The sequence below is a fragment of the Taeniopygia guttata genome, chromosome 2, assembly GCF_048771995.1.
Source record: "Taeniopygia guttata chromosome 2, bTaeGut7.mat, whole genome shotgun sequence".
Lineage (NCBI taxonomy): Eukaryota > Metazoa > Chordata > Aves > Passeriformes > Estrildidae > Taeniopygia > Taeniopygia guttata.
The window spans coordinates 104,780,738-104,803,670 of NC_133026.1; the positions used below are offsets into that span (position 1 = coordinate 104,780,738).

Genomic DNA, 22,933 nt, shown 5'->3' on the forward strand with positions numbered 1-22,933 from the left:
ATACATACAAGTGGCTTAGAAATCTTTATAAACTGAATTCATGATGTATATTTAAAAAAGAAAATAACAGCATAAGAAAATATGTCACAAACTTCCCAATAATTTTGTGTGTGTGTGTAATTTTTTATTATATTTTGATGAGGCTTTCTTTGCATTTTTTCTTCCACCTATCCCTCCTCACCTTGAAATCTGGACACCCCTTTTCAAGGCTTGGATTTTGCAATCTGAATGTTTCTCTGCTGAGTACATTTCATGCTTTCCCTGGAGTATGTTTTCCTCAGTCACGCATCTTGCCCTGTTCTTTTGCATCAGTGTGTGGCTGTATTATTTTATTTGTTTGTTTTCAAGATTGTCTCAAGCCACACACTCTATATTTTATTATATTCAGCTCCTCTTTCACTGCGTGCCACGGATGTTGCTAATGGAAACGCTAATGGAGGAAGAAATAATGCATTGAGTACTACAATCTCTCGGCCAATGCCTCACTCGACATCTCCAAGTCCTGGCTGTGCAGCTGGAGATCAAGGTAAAGAAAACCTCTCTGTTTTTTTATTCTAAGCTGCATTGGATGTTGAGCTTGAAATATGTGATTTTGTTCTTCCGATTGTAGCTGTTCCTACAGTTCAGTCTTTACAGGTCCATTTGCTTTTTGGCATGACCATTAATGATATAATGTTGGACATTTTAACGTGGGTAACAATGTTTTTCACATCACAGTCTGGTTTTATGTAAATCTAGATATGAGCCTCTGGTGCTCTGTGATGTGATACCCTCAACACCAGTGTGAAATGGAGTGTGGGCTGGAATTCAATCATTTGGAAGGACAGGGTGTAAAATCAGTGTTTGCTTTCCTTGCAGCATCTATGTCCAGTTCTGGACCACCAAAGAAACGTCACCGAGGATGGTCTCCTGGGTCCCCAGTCCCGCCTCCTGCTTTAGCAGTACCTGTTCCTACAGTCCGGCCTTCGACAAGAACAGGTAAAACTTGAACAACACTGAGATTTCATTTGTTAAAATGGGAACTCGGCCAGACCAGCAGCCCTATGCTGCACCTCTCATGTGTTGCACAGCAAACAGAACTGATCTTGTGGAAGTATTCAAGCACACCATGGAGAGTTTTTCAGGTGCCCCCAAAATAGCACATATGATTGCTTGGTCCTGGTTGTTGTAATCTAAGATGCAGCACAGGGAAAGTAAAACTGCTGGGGGAGAGAGAAGAAAGGAAGAGGCAAATAATATTATTAAATTATTAAAGCTAAAAGAAATCCCTGGTCCCTCAACTGTAACTGAGTTGTTCTAAAATTGTGCAGGTGTATGAATATACTCATATATTTCAAGGATTTTTCGTTAGCCTTCACCTTGACTGTTGTGTTTCAGTCTGGTGTGGGATGCTACAGAGCCTGTACACTCCATTTCTGCATGGGAAAACCAGCTTTATATAATTTTGGCCTAACAAAGGTCACTGATACTGATACACTAGGTTATCATCAGTTAAAAGCAGAAAGTGAGGCCAAATGTTAGTTGTGCATGGAAAAGCTGTAGGAGTTTAATATCATGACATGAAATAGAATTAATTATGAGTACTCATTGATATCCATGTAGATACCTCTTTATTCATAACTGTTAATAAAACTGTTCACTATTTGAGTGCTTTTCAGTTGTGAGATTTAACATATTTTCTGAAAGGGAATAAAGAGTTATTTATTCTTCTTTCTATAGAGTTTCATTCCAAGGAATGAAAAAAACCATTCATCAATATGTGCAATGCACTTTTAACATTGAGGACGATGGTTTTAAGATATTTTGGAATTATATTTAGAGATATTCATCATAGGAGGAAGGGTTACATGGTAGTGCAGGCCTGCTTATCTGAACACCTCAAATTGCAGCTTTTGTCACTTTCTATCTTCAGAAACCTGTTGAAGAGACATCATATAAGGCAATCTCCCCTTCTTGTTGCATTTGTCTCCACTAATCTGCTACCTCTCTTGTGTACTCCGTTTTCTATGAGTCTTTAGTAGTACTTTTTTCTGTTGGATAAAGTTTCCCCTGGTAAAATGTATGCATTCATTCATCCTGCCTTTGATGTTTTTCTGTTGATGGCATGGTTTGAAAAAGTGGTTTCAAACCACCAAATGAAGCCTAAGAAACTTGTGAAGCAGGCCTTACTCTGAAACCTGATTACGGATTGCAAAATTCTTGCACTTGTTTTCCTTTACTTATAAAAGCTGCTGTTACTCTTTCGTAAGTAAAGCCTGATTTTTATCCTTGTAGCAACTATCTAAGGGCAGCTTTGAGATTTTGGCCTGCTTTTATTTTTCTTATCTATATATATTCTAGGTCAGAAGTTGAAGCAGTTTCTTCCCTTGTATTCAGAGGCAGTATTGGGGGTGGTCTTTTGGCTTAGTACTTGGCTTTGTTTAAAGATGCATATTCCAACCTGTGTTTTGCTCTCTCACTCTCATCAACAATACAGTGGTCAGAAAAAGTTTTATTTTAGGGGTGGGGCTACAGGAGGATATAGGCTCTTCATTTAAATTACTTAAAACTATAGCAGGAAATGCAGAGACCTTTTGAATTTTATTGCAGTTAGTGATTTGCAGTAATTTTTTTCTTATTTGTTCATAAGGCCAAATCACAGTATGAGCCTTTTAGTAATGGAAGTCTCTCTTTTCTTTATTTTATAGAGCCTCTTTTGTCAGTCCCAGTTCCTCAATCCATGTTAACTGGAATTTTACAGCCTCAACCCATCCCAGCAGGGGAGACTGTAATAGTTCCTGAAAACCTGCTGAATAACTCAGGAGTCAGACCAGTGATTCTGATAGGTAAGTCTTACACAGGGGAATCAAATGCTGCATTTCGTACTAATACACACTCTCTGGGACAAAGGGGGGGTTCTTTATTTTTGTTGGTTTTGGCATTCAGTACAGTGCAAAGTTGGTTTGTCACAGATAGCTTCCTTTAGTTGCTCAATATTTAAAACTGAGAGTCAGGCAATTTCTGGAGAACCTGATTTGCAAACAGGTCACCACTAGGTCAAATTTATGCTGAACCACTGGCCAAGTCTACGTTTTATACAAATAAAATTTTTGTAAAACCCAAGAAGAGAACTTTTTCCAGTAATGAAAATAGCTTTCTGGTATAAACAATTTATAAACCAAGCAAATGTTTCCTGCAGCATTTTTAGTTCAGATCTTGAAGCCCCAGAATTCTATGTGAGAACCAAAAAATTGATTTGCACTGACTAAACAGAAGTAAATCATACTAACTTTTTGTCATTTATAGTCCATAGTTCTTGTAAGCAATTGAGATAACAGATCAGGCTTCAGGCTTTTAAAATCCTTTAGCTGTATAAAGGCCTTTGTTAACGCTTAGAAAGACATTGCTTTAAGAGTATGACTTTTAATATGAATTTGCCTTTCAACCTGAGCTATTTGGGCATAACACATTAAAAAAAGACAGGTCAGCTAGTGCTGCCAAAATTTTGATGAGTCTTTTTTATTATTATTCACTCTAAATTTCTTTTAGGTCCAGTATAGTATAGATGGTCATATAAAGCAGCTTCAGAGTCAACAGAGCATGCCTGTCAATACAGTCCCTGAAATAATTTACCTGAAGGAATGGAGAAGTTCTCCAAGTCCTTCCTTGCAGAGATCATTTTAATACACACAGTTCCTGGAGAATTAACAGGGCCATCTAAACCAGCAAATCTGTCAAGGATAGGGTTACGCTTCTGGTTTGTTTTGCTTAGCGTTGTTTTCTGGAAGCCGATTATAAAGCTCTAGCGTGGTGCTCTAATGGTTTTCAGAGAAACACTTCCTTATTAAAGATGAGGGTGCCTACAGCCATCAGCTTAAGTGCAAATTGAATGCAGCCCTTAGGCTCTTGGAGAGCTGCCATTAAGTCCTCAGTTAGGCTAAATGTTAGTGGCCCTGAGAAACAGTGTCCTATTAATAGTACAGAACCAGATGTACCCAAAAGGATGTATTTGGCAAAATCTCTGTGGAAATGCTTCTTTTGAAATGAAAAACATTTTGAACGAAAATAAGACTTAGCCTGTGCTCATGTGCTTTACCTTACAGAATATCATGTTTAGTTGTTGATGTTTATTTTACCTATTTATGAAAAGAAGAATGGGAAGGTGGCAAAAAAAGTGAAATCAATCACAGCAATACTGGTGGCTGAATCAATGCTAATGTGACTTATGCTGCTTTTATAATGTTAAGAGCAATGTACTTTTGCTTTCATTGATTTTTCTTCTTTGTACACTATATTATGAGGAATCTGTATTTAAAGGTCAGGGTAAGACCAAATTAGATAATATTCTCATCTGTATTTGGATAACAGTAGTTACTATCCTGCTGGATATCATGCAGTTAATGTTATTTCTTGCAAATGTATATGGTCACTTGTAAAACACAGCAGAGGATCCCTGGCCTATAATTTATTTTTTAAGCTATTATAATGTCAAGAACAGTCATTGGTGCAATGTATTTTGCCAGACAGCTTTAAGAAGACTTAAATGTATTATTAATTAATTATTGGAAATGTATTATTGTGTTAGATTTCATGTAATAGCAAATTTTATTAATTTCTTGGCGGGGGTGGGGGGGGGTGTTGTTTCTTTATCATAGGCTATGGCACTTTACCTTATTTCTATGGAAATGTTGGTGATATTGTTGTAAGTCCCTTGCTGGTGAACTGCTACAAGATTCCACAGCTGGAAAACAAGGATTTGGATCTCTTGGGTTTGTCCAGCAGTCAGCTGCTAAGTGTGGAGAATATGATACTTTTAACTATTCAGTATCTTGTCCAACTAGGTAAGCAATTTGTCATAAGTACTTGGTTTTGTTTCAGACTGTCCTTTTTTCTTCATACCTTCTTTATGTCCCTTTTAGGGCCAGTTTTCTGGCTGCTTTTGTGGCTGGAAGAGGCAAGTGGCTCCATCTAGTGTGTGTGACTTTGCCACTTTGTTCCTGAAACGTAAGAAGTGAAGTGAATTTAAAGGCTGATACTGCTTCTACTCTCCATATGGGGATTGACCAGGTCACCTTTGTGAAATGGATTTGCAATGCAGATAACTCATTTTCTTAGGGTATCAAACCATCAGTTATCACAGCCCTTTCTAAGGACACTTGGTCTGTTTTATTCAGTTTTGTGACAAATGCTGGCAGATGTGTGATGGTTGTCATTGTTTTGGTGACAGCACTGTTTACATGAAAACCGCATTTGTTATTCAGACTAAGGCAAGTGATTCAGTGCATATCTCATTCTTGTAAATGTTTTTGAAATGGACTTTTTGCAAGTTTGAGAGGAAACCAGTGAGCCACATGTTTTTCTATTATTACAGGTCCAGTCATTTTCCCTACCTTAGAATGAAAAGAGCAGTGGTAGCAGCAAGGTTTTAGAAGTTAAAAATTCAGGATAGTGTTGGGAAACTTCCATGGCAGTCTAACCCGAACTTTTGTATTTGAAAAGATACCACTTACCATAGGGGAGTGTGAAGTTGCTTTTGTGAAGAGCACAGTGCATCTGTAATACATAATGGTATGAAATATGCAGGTGTTCCAAAAACAGCACAACTGCTGATAATCTTACAGTTTGGAGAGCAAATATGCCCCAAATGTGCCGGTTTCACCCCTGAGTGCTTACACTTTGCTCCAGCTCTGTAAAAGACAGGAAGGAAACCATTTTCCATGTTGTAATACTCTCTAAGTGACTGGTTAGCTTTGTTTAACATTTTCTGCCTCACTAGTCCATTGGATGCCATGTTAGAACTGACAAACAGTTTAAGTTTTTACAGGATGTTTTTCTGTTACTTTCTTTCAGTGGGCCTAAATTTGTTATTTGAGATTTTCCTGTTTATTTAAAATTTTGTAGAGTGTGTGTGTTTAAAACAGCTGCTTCACACAATTCTGGATTGATAGAGGCAGCTTGCAAATTTGTAGCCAGCAGATAACAGCATTTCCAATTAAAAATAAACTATTTATTGAAACCTGTGAGTCAGTGAATCACGCTTCATGAGCAAGTCTAACTTCAGATGGATGAAGCAAGTCTATACTTGCTGCAAACTAAAGGAGGCTTCATGCAAAGCTTCTGTAGCAGAACTGTGTTTATTGAGCGCTGTGACTTCAGCATAAAGCAGCTCTCTTGTTAGCAGGTGTTTAGTTTGGCTTTTGTTCTTAGCTGGGCAAAGTTGAATAGTTTCCTATTTGACCTTATGTGGAGATGTGTGCCAGTACTGTAAGATGAAAGAGCCTAATGAGAAGAAAAGCAAAAACATTCTATAGAGGAGGGGATCAAATCATGTTGCTGGTTTGAATATTGCTGTAAACTTAAAACTGTTGGAATTGTGACAGCTGCACCAAACTGTAGCCTTTGTCCCATGTTGTTAAATCAAAGCAGATTAGAGATGTTTGGAGGGTGGCCAGATTCAAAAGTTTTTGACAAGAAGAGACAAATGCACCTATAGATTCACAATTTATTCATGTAAGCCTTTTTTTTTATTGAGAAAACAGGACTAAAATGTTTTTCTTTTCTCCACAGTATATTGCGAAAGAGTAAGATAAAGGCAAAGATAAAAAAGCAAGCAAAAGCACAAGAGTCTTGCCAAATTTTTTTCAGATCTCACTACTTGTATAAAATATATTTGCAGATGACTGTGATCACAGATGATAAGAATGTTATCTATGGAAGTGCTCCTTTTTTGGGAAAAAAAAAAAAAGGATATAGCTGAGAATTCCCATCAATTTTCTTGTGAAATTATGACAACATTAACTGTAGGACGATGCTATTGTGTTTTCAGAAATCAGCTGGACAACTCATGATGATATTACAAATCCAAGTAAAAAAAATGCATTTCTGATGCTTTAAACCTTCTTTGAAGACTATATGTAGTTAAACCTGTGATTTTGAGCTGTAGTATTGCTATAAATAAATTCTACTGACTGTGATAAAGGAATAAGTAAAAAAAGATAAAGAAGTGTGTTTGATTTTAGTGGGGTTTTTTTAGTCTACCTCCAGGACTTACTTGGATTTCACATTTGTTATCTTTGGCAGCATTCATGGTGAAGTATTCTCAAGCTTTATTTTTACACATCGGAATGCCCATATTTGTAGTATGGGTTACATTCCATCATCTGTAATCGTCATCTTTTTACTATTGTACTGCCATTTCTACAAAAACAATCTCGGTCTATGCAGTGCTAAGGTGTTTTGGTTTTGGTCTGTGTTCTGGCTGAAAAAGATTTCTGGACCCTTTGCTATACCACCTGTTCAGGATTCTGAAATCATTCTCCCTTCTCTCTTGTTGTGGTGCATTTGATTCATTTTGACTCTATATTTTGTATGCTGTGACATGGTGTTTTGTAGTTTTAATGTCCAAATGCACATACAGAATCAAGGCTCTTGCATGGTTTTGTTTTGAGTGGAAGGGATAGTCAGAAACTAAATGCAAGAGCTTATTACAGCAATTCTCCTGTCTTCGATGGTTGGAGAAGTAGTTTCTGAAGTTTGTCTACCCAGAAATGAGTGTCAGCCAGACATGGATGGCATTTGAATATGCTGACTTAAACTGTGTAGAATAATAGAATAGAATCATATCAGCATTGAATCATTTAGGTTGAAAGAAACTTTAAGATCAGTGAAACCAATTATTAACCCAGCACTGCCAGGTTCATCACTAAACCATGTCCCCAGCTGCCACATCCATGTGTCTTTTGAATGCCTTCAGGGATGCTGAATACACTTCCCTGGGCAGCCTATTCCAATGCCTAACCACCCTTTCAGTGAAGAAATTTATCCTAATGTTCAATCTAAACTTCCTCTGGCATAACTTGAGGCCTTTTCCATCTGTCCTGTCACTTCTTATCTGTGAGAAGAGACCAGTCCCCACCTGGCTACAGCCTCCTTTCATGTAATGGTAGAGAGCAATGAGGTCCTCCTGGGCCTCTTTTTCTCCAGGCTAAAGAAACCCAGCTCCATTTCCCATAGAACTTATGCTAACCAGCTCCATTGCCCTTCTCTGGACATGCTCCAGCACCTCAGCATCCTTCCTGTTGTGAGGGGCCCTGAACTGTACACAGGACTCAAGGCGTAGCCTCACCAGTGCTGAGTACAGGGGGATGATCCTGCCCTGGTCCTGCTGGCCACACTATTTCTGGTGCCTTGGCCACCTGGGCATATATATGCTGGCTCATGTTCAGCCAGCCATCAGCCAACACCCCCAGGAGCTTTTCCAGCAGGCAGCTTTCCAGCCACTCTTCCCAAGCCTGTTAACACTGCTGGGGGTTGTTGTGACCCAAGGGCAGATATGGCACTTTGTTTTGTTGAACCTCAAACCATTGTCCTCAGCCCATTGATCCAGCCTGTCCAGATCCCTCTGCAGAGCCTTCCTGCCCTCTGTCACCTGCAAACTGCCTGAGGGTGCTCTCACACAGAATTACTGAATATTGTGAGTTGAAAGGGACCCATAAGGATCATCAAGTCCAACACTTAAGGGAATGGCCGCTATGGAGTTTGAGCCTACTGCCTTGGCATTATTAGCACTGTGCTCTAGCCAACTGAGCCAATCTCACTCAATCCCCTTGTCCATATCATCAATGTAGATATTAAACAGACTGGCCCAAGCACTGAGTCCTTGGGAACACCACTTGTGACCGGACACCAACTGGATGTAATTCAGATATTAATATTTTATGATATTGTTTATTTTGCAGTTTTGATTTTGAAATCAAGATGATCATTTGCATGCTCATTTCAGTAGAGAAGCTTCTATGTATTCCCTTTTAGCATCGATATATTTTTTTTAGGAAACTATTCGCAATCAAAATCAATATCTGTCATTTTGTCTTACATCTCATCTGATATTAGTTCCATTATTTTTCTGGACAGTTGTGGAGAAAGACTGCCATACTTTCTTATAAGAGTGAAATTCATTGTATTAGCATACTGAGAAACTGCTTTTCCATTTGTACCATTATTTTAATCTACTTGGATTCATGATAATGACCCTTGTTTTTAGAGCCTGTCTCTTAAGTAGCCTCCCTCAATCAGCAAAAGCTGTTAGTGGGTAGCATCATTTTCAGGGGTTGATATGTTACTTTATTTCTACAGAGGAACATTCTTCTCTACTGATATGTCTTGTTGTTTTGTTTTTTTTAATTTTGAGGTCTTCAAGGACCTAGAATGTGTAATGCTTTCTTAGAAAGAAAAAGAAAGTACATTTCCAAAAGAGAACTCTGAAAGAGAGAATTATGCTCATGCTGTGTTAAATTTGACTCATCAGAATTTTTCAATTTGCATCAAAAATGAAAACAGCCTTGCACTTACAAATTTATAGTTGTCTTACCATCCTATGGTAATTGGATGGTGGCAATTTCCATATGCTACTACTCAAAAAGGCAAAAATGACAACAGGTGGCAGTTTTTACCGATTCTGTGCTGTGGATTATTTATTCACACCCTGTTTCTCACACAGCCTTTCTGTTTCCTGGCCTGAAAGAAAACATAAAACCAAACCCAGTATTTCACATCTCTCTGATATTTAAGTCCCCCCCGTTTTGTCATAGAAAAGTGAGTTGCTAAAGTGTGAAGCTGCCTCTTTTGGCATGGATATGAGATCTTGGCAATATAAGCTATGGTTACTTTTTACTCTGTGTTCATGAATGTTTTTAACTGTTCCTGAATATCTTTGACAATGAGACAAAGCTAACTGAACATAATGTTAATTGAACTTCATTTGGAGGACTGATGCCTTATAGGATGGCTTATATTTAAGTTTCCCAGTTCAGGTTGACAGTATAGTTGACAGAGACTGGGGAATGTAGCTCTAAAGTTGCATATTCTTTATGTTAGGTGCTTGCAGATTTGCTAAATTAATTTAATTAAGCTAAGGAAGAGGTTAAACATGTTTATTTGCATCCATGCTTACTTGATTAATATGCAAGATGAGAAAAAGCAAAGCGAAGAGCACTTAACAGGCTTTGTCAGGCTGCATGACTGTGATTAGGCTACAAGGATAAGCATTTTGGTTTTCCGCTGCAAAAACATATGGCTTCATGCTTAATCCTTCTCTTCCAGGCAAAAGGCACATATTTTCCCACTCCCTTGTTTGTCCCACCAGTTGCTGAAGCTAGGAGTGAGGTGGAATACCTCATTGTTTGGAGGAGATTAAAAAAAGGCAGTGGCGGAAGAGAAAGGCTTCTAAAATAAAAAACCAAGAATAAGCCATGTGGATAGATATCCACTGAGTAGCATGCGGGTTTTTTTAAATATAAAAAAATGTTGTGAAAGAGTTTGTCAGATCAAGACAGATATGTAATTATTCCAGGTTCAATAACATTTTTATATGAGACACTGTTCTTCTATTTGTTTGTTTTCATTGTAGGTCCTGACCAGATACCCCTGAGGGAAGAATTTGAGCAGATCATGTTGAAAGCTATGCAGGAGTTCACTCTGAGAGAGAGATCCTTGCAAATGAGTGCACAGTGTATCTCTGTGTCACCAGGTCAACTCCCTTGGCTTGCCAGGTTAATCGCTAGTGTGTCTCGGGATCTCGTGCATGTGGTTGTCACCCAGAATTCCCTGGCAGAGGGCATCTCGGAGACCTTGAGGTCTCTCAATGAAATGAAACATCAGCAAAAGCTACCAGATTATGTAGTTGCCATTTGTGCATCAAAGATTAGAGGAAATGAATTCTGTGTAGTAGTTCTAGGTGAGTATATTTGCAGACTGCTTCAAATGGCAATGCAAATTAATTTTCTTGAGTTATTGATCCAGTTTTTAAATCCCATTTGTTCTTTTTATTCCCCTTTGTTTTGTTGTACTGCAATGTCACAGTTTACTATATGTTCAGCGAGACTTGGAATCCTGAGGTCCATGAGGACATAGAACAATTTCTTTATGCTAGTCATTACTACTTCTTGAGAGGCCCGAGACTTTATTGTTTGTGTGATTGCCTTAGAAAATACCTTGAAGTGACCCAGTGGCAATGTAGTTGCTTTGTCTTTGTTTCATGTAACAATTGCGATATTTTGCATAGCAGAGTCTTCTGCAGACTGCTTAAAACAGAATGTGCTTTTCATCCTTTTTATCCTTATTTTTATCCTTTTTATTCTGCACTGATGACTGGCTGTGCTGTTTGTGTGTGAATGAGTGTGTCTGGATGGAAATGAACTTTGACTAGTCATCTTTCCTTTGTAGGCAGATGAATCAGCAATGCCATTTTTTACTTTTTTTGCCTTTTTTCTCCCACACTAGGGACAATTACTTTTTTCCTATTTATCCATTATCCTCCATTTAGTCTAAGGTGAAAATACATATTTTGATTATCATTTGTCATACAAGTATGCAAAATGATGTGCAATCGCAAAGAACCTGCTAAAATTAGTTATATCAACTAATTCCCCAGTCATTAATGAAGTAGATTTGAGACTGCTCTCCCAGTCTACTGGGTAAAGGTAGTGGAGATCCATGATTGAAGATCAAAGTGTCCCAGACTTCTAGGATGAGAAGGTTGTCTTGACAGTAAACTGTATTAAGGTTTGCTCTCACACCTTTCCCTTTTCTTCTCCAGGTCAGTATCAATCTCGGGCACTTGCAGAGAGCATGCTTACCACCAGTGAATTTTTAAAAGAGATCAGTTATGAGCTCATCACAGGGAAAGTTAGTTTCCTGGCATCACATTTCAAAAATACATCTTTAGGTGAGTGATTCTAAGAAACAGAAGTTCTAGCCAAGACAGTCTTGTCTTTTGGGTTGGTGTGTCTCCTGTTCAGCAGTTAAAATGCACATGGATATAGCTCTGCTCTCTCCATTGAGAGGCATTCCGTTCCTCTCTCCTCCTTGTGTGTAAAAGAGTGCTTGTCTCCTTCACATGTGTGATGGCAGTTCATAACCCTCTGGCAAAACATTTTTAACCCTGTCTCAGCTGTTGAATGTAATGGCAGGGCATGTAATGCACCCATAAGTACACAAGTGTTTTCTAGTTCGTGCTTTTAGCCAGGATTTTGAGGTTGTTTTATAGTGTGTGTTTCTTTGTAATCATCAGATGTCACCGGTAGCTGTAAAGTCATAGAACTGAAATTACACAACTGTGGTTCCTTCTTGTTTTTTTTTTTTTAATGAATCCAATTGGTAAATCAATAGATAAAATAGAAAAGTATTCTGCCTCCCTCTCTTCACTGTACCCCCAGTCCCTTGCCTGAGTGCAGATTTGACATCAGCTATGTGAGAACATGGGTGTTTGTAATGTTCGATGGTGTTTTCTCTGAAATGGTTTCCAGATTATTTGGTGTTGCTAATTCTCATCTAGGTGATGATTTGGACAAACTACTGGAGAAGATGCTACAGCAGAGAGGGGAAAGTGTCATTATTCCTTTTAATGGAGATGTTAGTGAGTGTGTGTCATCTCAGGAGGCAATTGCCATGGTTTCTACACAAGAACCAGGTAATTTTTTTTACGTGCAAGAAAAGGAATATAACAGGTGTCCTCCTGCCTGGTAATACGCATTAGAGGCCTTGTTCTCTGAGACTTAAATATTTAGGGAATGTGTTTTAAGATCTTGGACTGAAAGTGCTAGGCAAGTGTGATCTGTAATTTGTTGATCTGAGATGTGTCTTATTCATCATAATGTGATACGATACTTAAGTGCAAAAGGTAAGCTAGGATTTCCTGTCTAAAATTGCTAATTTTCAGAATTGTTTAGCTATTCAGAGTTCTAAACATACTTTCCTTTTCATATCACAATAATAGCAAAAGATACACTGAGCTGTTGTGACCACAGAGATTCTTTCAGGTCCAGTATCAAAGCAAATTCAACCTCCAGTAAAGCTTTTTTTCTGTGAAAGAAAGGTATGCTCTTGATTCATATTAGTTAACTTAAATTCACCTATTTGATGTTAAATCTGAATGGAAACAAAATGGTTTGTTGTCTCCACATGCATCAGGAGATCCAACTAGAAGGGCTGCCAAGCACTTTGCTCTGGCACCCTCAGAAGTACAAGTCTTGAGCTTCCCCAGAGGATTAATTTGAAAGGAGAATGATCTTTAGATTTTGAGCATTTTTTTCTCCTTACTGTGTACTTTTTTTAAACCTTCATATTTTCTCAAACAATTGTTTTGCATTCATTTTGTCCTTAACATATGGCTGTACAGTGGTTGAAACAATTGAGAAACTGCCTGAATTTAAAAAAAAAAAAAAAAAAAAAAAAAAAAAAGTAAATTTCCTAGGCAGTGAGAGGAACATTTCTTCCACAGCAGATCTGCTGAAATGGGCACTAAGGCATACTTGAACATGAGATCATCACCTGTGCACATGCACACATGAAAACACATCCCTGTTTAAATACCACACAGTAGAAAAAGTGGCATAAACAAAAAACTGTAATACCCTTATAGGATTTAATCTGGTAATCTGCAAATTGAAAAGTGATTAATGAAGCATGAATTGTTGAACATAGAATTTACCTAATGGAAATACTGAAATGAAATATGCTTTTTATTTTGAGGAAACAAAAGTGCTCTGGTCAGTCTCTCAGTTCTCTGCATCTAGTGTGATACTGGCGTTCATTAAGTCCAGATAAATCTGAGTTTCAGAAGAACATTAGAGCTTTGCACCTCTCTGCTTTTTATTATATGTACACATGCACATCTTTATAGATATCTATGTATGTGCATGCATATTATGTATGTGCTGGTTCATTTAACAGAATGCATTTCACTGTGTTGGCATTGAGGTTTCCTTGGGTCGCACTGTTAGAAATCCTTAAAACGCTTAGGGCATTTTAAGAAATGGGCAGTGTTGTACTTGAGGTCATCTGATATATTACCACATTTTGATCAAAGAAAGAAAGTTGGCATTTGTGATCTGGACCAAACTCTCCAAAAGGTTGAGATTTATTCTGGTGAGTGATTTTTTTTTTTTCCTGATAATAGAGGGTAGGCTGTTTGGAGGGTCATGTTTTGCTGGGGGGGTGGGAAAGTAAACATGTTTCTTGCTGTGTTTTGTTTTCTTTTTCAAACAAACACACTCTAGATTTGGATGTTGATACCTTCCAAATTTACCAGCCACAGCTCACAGTTGCCAGAAAGCTCTTGTCCCAAGTTTGTGCTATAGCAGACAGTGGCAATCAGAGCCTGGATCTGGGCCACTTCAGCAAGGTGGACTTCATCGTGATAGTGCCCCGTTCGGAAGTCCTGGTGCAGCAGACCCTTCAGCGGATTCGACAATCAGGTAAAAAGGAGGGGAGGGAAAACAGGCATATAAACTCCAGTGTGTGGTGTTATTACATCATTACTGGTGTAAGGGGAAAAGTAAGTTGCTCCAATATACCTTTTGTTCTTGTAGTTTGCGTTTTATTTCACTTCTTTTTAAAAAAAATTTACAAAGTCATTAAGACCCTGGAAAATACCTAATTGACCAATATTTCAGAGTAGTTTATTCCTACTTCTTTAATTCAAAGGACATTCAAAGTTATAGGCATTGCACTATGCCTAATTTATGAATATGACAGCGACATATCTTTACAAAGACCAGTTGTATTGACACAAACATTGAAGCAGAGCATGAAAAGTATGATATTATGTATGATACAATACTAGGGAGAATCAATTTTATATAAATTAATGATATTTGCAAAGGAAAGGTCAGGGTGACTTTTTCTAACTCAAACAATATTAATGTATTAGCTTAATGTAGGCAAGTTTGGCCTAGGATCGATCATAGAGCATACCCAACTAAGTGCTGCTTTGGAAAAGTTTGTGGAGGCTTGATGTTTTCCCCCATTTTTTTGATAATGTGAGAAGTTTTTGAAAGGTCTTCAGGCACTTTCTGGAGGAAATCAGAAGCCAAGGAGCACATTTTGGCCTCCATTTCTAGAGAAATTGCATTTGGATAATCATCTTCCTGCTGGGGCCTATCAGTGGTTTGGTGGACAAGTGGCAACTTCCCATTGACCCTTCACTTTTGGATGCGCTCAAAGGAAGTGATTTTTGTTGTATTCTTCTTTTTGACAGGTGTGCTTGTGGACTTGGGCCTAGAAGACAATGGGACTGCCTATCAGAGAGCTGAGAAATACGTGGTGCGGCTGGACAATGAGATTCAAGCTAAATTTGAAGTTTTCATGAGGCGAGTGAAGCAGAACCCCTACACGCTCTTTGTGCTGGTTCATGACAATGCCCACGTGGATTTAACAAGGTAGCTGCTCCAATCTGCTTAAGGAAAACCATCCTCTCCCAGATCTTCCCATTAGGTTTTTCAGAAGACTTACGATCTTAGAAACATATTGTTTGTCTAGGTGTTTTTAAGGCATTTTGTGCCTTATAATCGGAAAAAATTTTGGTTGCCCATGATATTTGTTACCTAATTCTGACTCACCTGAAGGTAGGTGAGACTAGTTTCAGATTACTGGATGCCTAACAGGACTCTTTTTAGGGTTATGTGCTATGGTGCTGAAATCTAGGGGGAAATGCTGGATTTTGCAAATTTCTTTGTTCTTCTTGTCTTTTTTTTCTATTCCTCTTCTTTTTCTGTACTTAAACCCAAATGTATCTGATGCTCACAAGCTGGTCATGCTTTAATTCATGGTTTTATCCCAGATAATAGTGTTGTTTGTGATATGAGAAAGCTTGCAGACATTTAGGTCTGCATCATAAGAAAGATACCATAGCTTCAGTAAGAAAAGGATTTAAAGAAACAGCTGTATTGAATTTGGCTTTAGGTCTGAACACAACGTGTACACACATGCAAAAACATTTATTCATACCAAATCACAGCTTCATATTGAAAGAAGAAAAAAATAAGTAAAGCTGATTATTCTGTTCTCGTTCCATGAGTAAACTAGGGAGAATAAAGTGTTTTAAACATGATATATAGGGTTGTGGGATTCTTTTTAATATTAGAAATAGTGAAAGGTGTCCCTGTCCATGGCAGAAGAGTTGGAACTAGATGACCTTTAAGGTCCCTTCCAACTCAAACCATTCTATTGTTCTATAATAAGCAAAATATTCTTCTTGAAGGACAGATGTAAAGAGACAAGAGCAACATTATTTCTACCTGCTCTTCCCATTTCTTTTTTTTTTTTTACTGTCTTTGCTATACTTTGAATTTGGAATTTCTGAGTATGTAATGGAAGTAAAGGCAATTTCAGGAGCTCAGAACATCAGTAGACTTTGAGACTCCCCAGCTTTTTAGAAATTTCTTGTTTCAAACTGGAAAAGCCACTGGATTTCATAAAATTGCTACTTTAGCCTATCCCCACAGCTCATGGAACAGTGTTTCTTACTGAGGGGGGTTTAATCAGCTTTGGCTTAGTTTTGGTTTCCTCTGTGTGATGCTTTTTAAATTGTCACACTAATCACCTTCTCACTGTCAACAGATTTCCATCCGTTCTTTAGGTGTTTGTTGTTTTCCCTTGTTTACCTGAGTTTACCCACAGAGAACAGTCAAACGTTTTCTGAAGTCTTTTACCTTTCCAGAGATTTTTTTTTTTGAGCCATGGTTCTCTGTCATTTAGAGATTTTTCTGTAGGAAGAGAGTAATCCATTGAATTTTCAGGACATCAGTAAGGCAATTCTTTGCATTCTTATTTCTGCAGTGCCATTTCAAGTTCCCTGTCACATGGTGAGCCTAATCATGGTCTGGCTGATAGAGTTATTAATTGCAGGGAGGTGCTTGAAGCATTCAACCTCCTTGTTCTTCAGGTCAGCTCTTTCCCTTATGCCCTACAAACACAGCAGTCCAGGATCAGCTCTAGCAATGAGGTACATTGGATACAATCTGACACTGGGGTAAGTGTTTAACTGTTAATTTTAACTGTGAATTTTCATGTGGAATTCACACCTAACAGAATCTAGAAGATGTGTGTGTTGGGAGAGAGCTCTTTCACTGCTGGAGTTTATTCTCTCAGATTCCAGATGGACAGCCCTGAGATACTGATAGTAGAGGTAGCACCTGATATTTAGGACCAGGAATTAAACAGTTTTCTCTATCCAGTCATGCAAGATGAGAATCCCCTCTCTGTGCTCTGGTCAGACAAGGCTATGTAGACATGCCAGAAAGCTCCAGAGCTGGCTTTCCCTTTTCAAGCAGTCTGACTTTTGACTGTAAGTTATATGTCACATAGCCTGTCAAGTCTATTCATTACCTTCCCAGTCCTAATTAAAGTTTTGTGCTAGGTTAACAAGTTTTGATGTAGTAGGTGCTGTCATTGTGCAGAGGAAAAATTCTGTTGAATATTCTGCACTATTAACTTTTTTCAGCGTTTCAGCCAGCTAATTCTGAAGACGGTTTGGATAAACCTGCTAAAACCAACATTTTCTCCTATTACTTGTTTGGTGTATTTATATCAGATTTGACTTTACTGTGCTGAGTGGGCCATTAGTTTCTGCAAAGTGTCTTAAAATGGGAGCTGTAAAAAATAGTTAATACAAAATGACAGAATGAATGAATATTCTAAATTTGATTTTTGGTTACTTGTTAATATAAACCATGTGGTGACCTTCTAAAATGGTCTAGACAATATTTTGTTTCCCAAAATAAAAAAATTAACAACTTTCATTCTAATGATTAAAAAAAAAAAAAAACACAAAAAAGAGAAAGACTGTAGGTGGTTAATTACATTCCTAGAGATTACTGCTGATACAAATGCACTGGAGAACATGCTGTGCTTCCATCAAAGGCTCATGAAATTTGAAACACAAATATTCTGCCTTTCTGATAGCTGTCTGCAGATTTACATTCCAACAAAAAAATTATTAATTTGTGGTTTCCATTAGAAAAGCATGTAGACTCTGACAATCAAGAACAACTTTGGAACTTAATAATCCTTCTCTTCCACTATAGAAATGAGATGACAATTGTCAGTAGATTTAAAGCCAGAGATAAAGAGTCAGAAAATAATTAGCAGGATTCTAGAAACCCCCTGCAGTCACAGGCAGGAGATACACTGAAAGATTTGCAAGGACCTACACCTGTCTTTCCTAGCTGTAGGCAAATAATAAGTTAAATAAAAAAAGAATTTACATTGTATTGTATTAATTGAAACAAATAAATAGTATCACTTAGGGAGAATGGATAAAAATAAAGGATTATTTGGGAAAGTGCTTTCCACTTATTTTTTAAAATTACACAAGAAATAAAAATTTGTTCCAGAATACCTTATATTTTTGCTGTTTGTGTATGAAACAGGATGATGCAGGAAGTGAAGAAAAGCTATACTTTGGTTTGAATGAATACAGCAAATCCCTCCAGTGGGGAGTCACAAGTCCCCTTTTGAGATGTGATGAAACCTTTGAAAAAATGGTCAACACGCTTTTAGAAAGGTAAATAATAACACGGAAGCTTGGGATTCTGCCCAGTTGGGATCTTAAAGGTACATATTTATGAGCCCCATTACAGGGGATGAAGACATGCTGACCTTTGATGTTGATCTTGGAAAACATGAAGTATGTGCAATTTTATTTTTGTGACAAATTTAGTGCAGTTGAAGCAGGGAGCGGATATCCTTCATTTGTTTTTAGAAGAGATCAGGCCCATTCAGCAGCAAGCTGGGCTCAGCTGTGCTTCTCTCTTCTTTTGGCTCAGTCTTCACTGAGCTCAGAAGTCACCAGTGGTTTCATGCTTCACTACTTCTGGTGTCTCTCTTGTGGGTGGTGAGGGTGTTTGGAAACATTTTTGTTATTTCAGTAGTTGGCCATGGTTTTGGTTCCTGCAGCTCAGAGCCTGTTAGTACCCTGCAGCTGCCTGAAAAAGCTACTTTCATGGCACATATCCAAGATACAATTCAATGTGCCCATTTCAGGAATCAGGGGAATGCCGTAATTTCCAGCAATGTGGAGTTAATCTGCTGTGCGTATCAGCAGGACAGATCTTTTATAGCACTTCAAATGTTTTAATGTTTTCATATTTGGTAGAACAGGATTGTTCTGTGTTCAGTACTGTGTTTCTCTTTTAATTAGGTCAGTATAATAGTTGTAAATGCATCTGTGTTTATTAAGTAAAATTCAATATCAAATGTGTTAAATTACCAACATTAATAAGTGAATCATTAATATCCAATATTTGTTATTATCTACAAAAGGCAATAATAATTAGGTCAGTTCCTTAGGTTTCTCCTACTCTTTCTGGTCAAATACAGTGGAAGAGATAGTGGTCACTATCACTCTCTTTCTGTTTTTAAGTGTGGATGGAAAACGGATGAAGGAGGATTCATGTATGTGCAATCATAACATATTAGGATAATACTAGAAATTGATGGCAGGTGAACCTCTGTACCTTGGAGCCAGGATATGATTTTGTGTCACAGTCTATCAATTTGGTTCTATTTTCAACTAACTGGCTGAGCCATTCAGCAGCCGTACAACCTGAAAATATTGCAGACATTTTTGTATTATAAGAAAGGCTCCATTTGTTTTAGCAGCAGAAGTACAGTGGGTACTTTTATGGCAGGAAGAGTAAAAAGTATTTTAAAAACTAACTGGTTTAATGACTTGCTTATGGTATCTAGAACAAGCTACTGTATCTACTGGCTAAACACAAACTCAAAACTTCCTTTAAATAGATATTATATTGTCTGTTCGATTACTCAAGAAAGAGACCAGAGAAATATGGAACTTCTAGTTACTTTAGTTAATTCTGAATTATGTGACATAAGACCAGCACTTGAGGCATAGTAGTGTAGTGTTTTTCTGTATTTTGGTGGCGAGTGAGCTCATGGGAAATATCTAGAAATTGAGTGGGTTTTTTTTCTTGAGTAGGTTTTAATTTTATTTCTTTTAAAATACTTAATATTTGTTGTCACTGCATGTAGCTGTATTGAAAACAAAGATGTTTGCTATGTAAGTTAAAAGGCAAAATGGAAGTTCAAATTTGGCTCAGAGCCAGCAATTCCTGTTGTTACATTCAACTTTCTGGTGAGAGAGAGATGAAATTATGAAGTACTTCTCCCACAGACCACTTGAAGCCACGATGCTCCTCAAGTCTGTAGAAGAAAAAGCTTGTGGAAAGCAAAGCAGTTATAAGTGTGTGTTCTTGGAATACACTGGATCTGAGGTGTTCCTTATCTCCATCAAGCTGAAGATCTTTAGCTGAAATTTTGGTCCAGATGAGGGTAACAGAAGTTCATAATTCCTGTTACTTGAGCTCAGGACTTGGGCCAAATGCAGAGAATATTTGTTCAAAATTTTTGTCTATGAAAATGGAAGACCTCGTTCTCTGAGTGCTACTGGAAAAAATAGGCATTTCCTCACTATGCAGTCCTGTGTTTGGGCTGATTTTCAGACAGTACTGTGATTTTGTACGTGCTAATGCAGAACTGTGTCTCCCCCAAGGTACCCCCGGCTGCACAGCATGGTGATCCGCTGCTACCTGCTCATTCAGCAGTATTCCCAAGCTCTGATGGCCCTCACCACCATGGCCTCTCTGAGGGATCACAGCACACCTGAAACACTCAGCATAATGGATGACCTTATCACAAGTCCGGGAAAGGATAAGAATGGCTGTGGCCACATGCTTGTCATTCGGGTGCCGTCGGTGCAGCTGGCCATGCTGGCCAAAGAGAGGTTGCAGGAAGTGAGGGACAAGCTGGGGCTGCAGTATCGTTTTGAGATCCTCCTTGGGAATCCTGCCTCGGAGCTCACTGTTGCGAAACACTTCGTGACACGGCTCAAGGTTAGCAGAAACTGAATGTTTGTGTGCTCACTGTAGTAATCTGGCTTTTGTAGCTGTTTTGTGTTTATTCCCACGTGTTTATAGGTTAATTATTCTATAGGGAAAGGGCAGGTGTTCTGTATCTGTCGCTGTGCATGCATTTCTGTGCTTTGAGCATAAAAGATAGAGAGACTTGGAACAAACCTGAATTGTTACTGGTCCGTGAAGCCAAACACCAGCTGTTATTTCACTTCTTAAAGTTGATTAACAGCATGCATCAGATAGGGTTCATCTCTAAAATCAGAGCTCAGGTATCTGTAGGCAAACTAATTATTTCCACCAACTTATCTGTCTGTCTAGTGTATCTGTTGTCTGCTCTGTTCATCCATCTTCTGCCCTTCTGATAACTGGTAAAGTATGCTGTTTGTCACAGATTTCTTTCCTCGACCCTCTGCATGCTGAAAGCCTGAAGAGGCTACATGCATATATGCGTAGCATATCTGCACCAACCTAAAATTTTGCATGGATTTACAAGAGCATGGTTCAAATAGCCAAACCCACTTCATCTATTGACTTCACTACATTAAACAAAGGGGCAATGGGTTGCCTGCCTTAGGTATCAGCCTGAAAGTAGTACTGGTTATCTGTCCTGATCTTTGCTCTAAGTCTCACAGAGAGCTTAATTTTCTGCTTCTACTCTGAGTTATATAGTGTATTCAAAAAAAAAGAGGAATTAATTTTGTGGGCCTGTTTGAAAGAGCTTGCCTACAGCCAAAAGCAGATAAAATGTCCTTTAAAGAAGTTATGACTCCTGCTTCTCAAATTTTATCTGCAGCAAGAGAGGGAAGAAAGTAGTCATAAGTGAGACAATGACATGTGAGATTAACTGCTCTGTGCTGGTGGGCTTTTTTAGATAGGCATTAATTCCACCCTTAAATAATTCTGGATTGAGTCCTGTGAGGGCTTTGCCATAGTGCTTTGTCATGGTGAGTTGCAGCCCTTACACAGAGCTGAAGCAGCCTGTGAGGCCTTGACTGTGGAGTTGTTGCAGGTGGATATCCATGTAGACATTGGTCTGGAATAGAGGAATTTTATCAGGTAGAGAGTGAAAAATCTTCAAAATAATTGTTCTTATTCTTCTTATTCCTCTCTCCAAAACATAAGATGCATTTTTGCGCCAGACAGAGCTGTAAGATTCTGGATTTGTTATTTTTCTTGCAGTTTACTAGAAGAAAAACCCTCAAATCTGAGCCATGGCATATGAAGAGAGTTGAGGAGAGGAGTTCAGTTGCCCAAATATAAGCCTGTAGTGTCTTTTTAGGTGGGGTGTCCCAGTAGTATTTCAGAATAATAAAGGTCACCTGTGAGGCTGGTGCTGCGTTACCATACCTGCTAGTCAGGTGCTGGGATAACACAAGATTTCTGACATGGTGTGAGCATATGTTTGGGGAACCAAGTATAAAATTCATTCCAATTATAAAATTCATCAGCCTAGGTTATTGCAGATGGATTTGATTTAGTCTCTATGCTGCTGGGCAATTGTTCTGACATTAGGTGGAGTACTGAAACTAAAGGACTAGAGCCAGTGGAGGGCTTTCATTACAAACATCTCAGCCCTTTTTTTGATGTGTTTATGGGGAGAGAGCAATATGAGGCTACTGAGTGCTGAGGCTCAAAATGTGGTTCCACCAATAAATACTCTTTGTTGCAGGAAGGATTAGACCTCATCATGACCATTTTCAGAGCCAGGGAGGGAAATTTTGTAGGTGTTAGTGAACCCAGCTGAAAAGTGTGACTTAACTTAGCCTCTCTCAGATGGCATTAGCAGGGTGTGTGATGCCACAGCAGGGCAGGGAGGGTGGGCAGCTGTCTCTGCAGTGCTGGTGGCTACATTGTTCTGTCAGAAAAGCCTGCTGGTCAGGCAAACCAGCCAGACAGGTCATTCGTCTCCATCAGGGAGTCAGAAGTACAGGATGAAACAAGAGATGGAAGATAATTTTAATAACTATTTCACTGACCAGGGATGCTGTCATGGCATACCCTTTAAGTGTAACAAGAATCAAACTGTTTGGGAGACATTCAGAAGTGAGGTGCCCTGAGGGTTATGCCTCTCTTATTTCTGAGAAAGATGGTCAAGAAATACATCTTCTGGATGCAAGTTTACAGCTCAAAACCCCTATCTTTTTAGGTCCTTATGCTAGCAAGAAGAAAATCAAGGAAAATCAAAAGAAAAATTGTCTTCTATTTCACTTTCTAGTCATGCACTTTCACAGAAACTATAGTCT

General features: G+C 38.4%; 1 protein-coding gene across 13 annotated transcripts in view; it reads left to right on the forward strand.

Annotated features, from left to right (window-relative positions):
* The window catches only part of GREB1L (GREB1 like retinoic acid receptor coactivator), a 132,151-nt gene that overhangs the window by 89,697 nt on the left and 19,521 nt on the right, over window positions 1-22,933 (forward strand). For all 13 annotated transcript variants that reach the window (XM_072924558.1, XM_072924559.1, XM_072924556.1 and 10 more), the window contains 12 exons: window positions 389-526; window positions 859-978; window positions 2,688-2,825; window positions 4,635-4,820; window positions 10,388-10,714; window positions 11,576-11,704; window positions 12,314-12,448; window positions 14,037-14,234; window positions 15,017-15,197; window positions 16,597-16,789; window positions 18,189-18,322; window positions 20,330-20,669. In XM_072924558.1, the coding sequence (XP_072780659.1) occupies window positions 389-526; window positions 859-978; window positions 2,688-2,825; window positions 4,635-4,820; window positions 10,388-10,714; window positions 11,576-11,704; window positions 12,314-12,448; window positions 14,037-14,234; window positions 15,017-15,197; window positions 16,597-16,789; window positions 18,189-18,322; window positions 20,330-20,669 (2,219 nt within the window). The remainder of the gene's footprint in view (window positions 1-388; window positions 527-858; window positions 979-2,687; window positions 2,826-4,634; window positions 4,821-10,387; window positions 10,715-11,575; window positions 11,705-12,313; window positions 12,449-14,036; window positions 14,235-15,016; window positions 15,198-16,596; window positions 16,790-18,188; window positions 18,323-20,329; window positions 20,670-22,933) is intronic.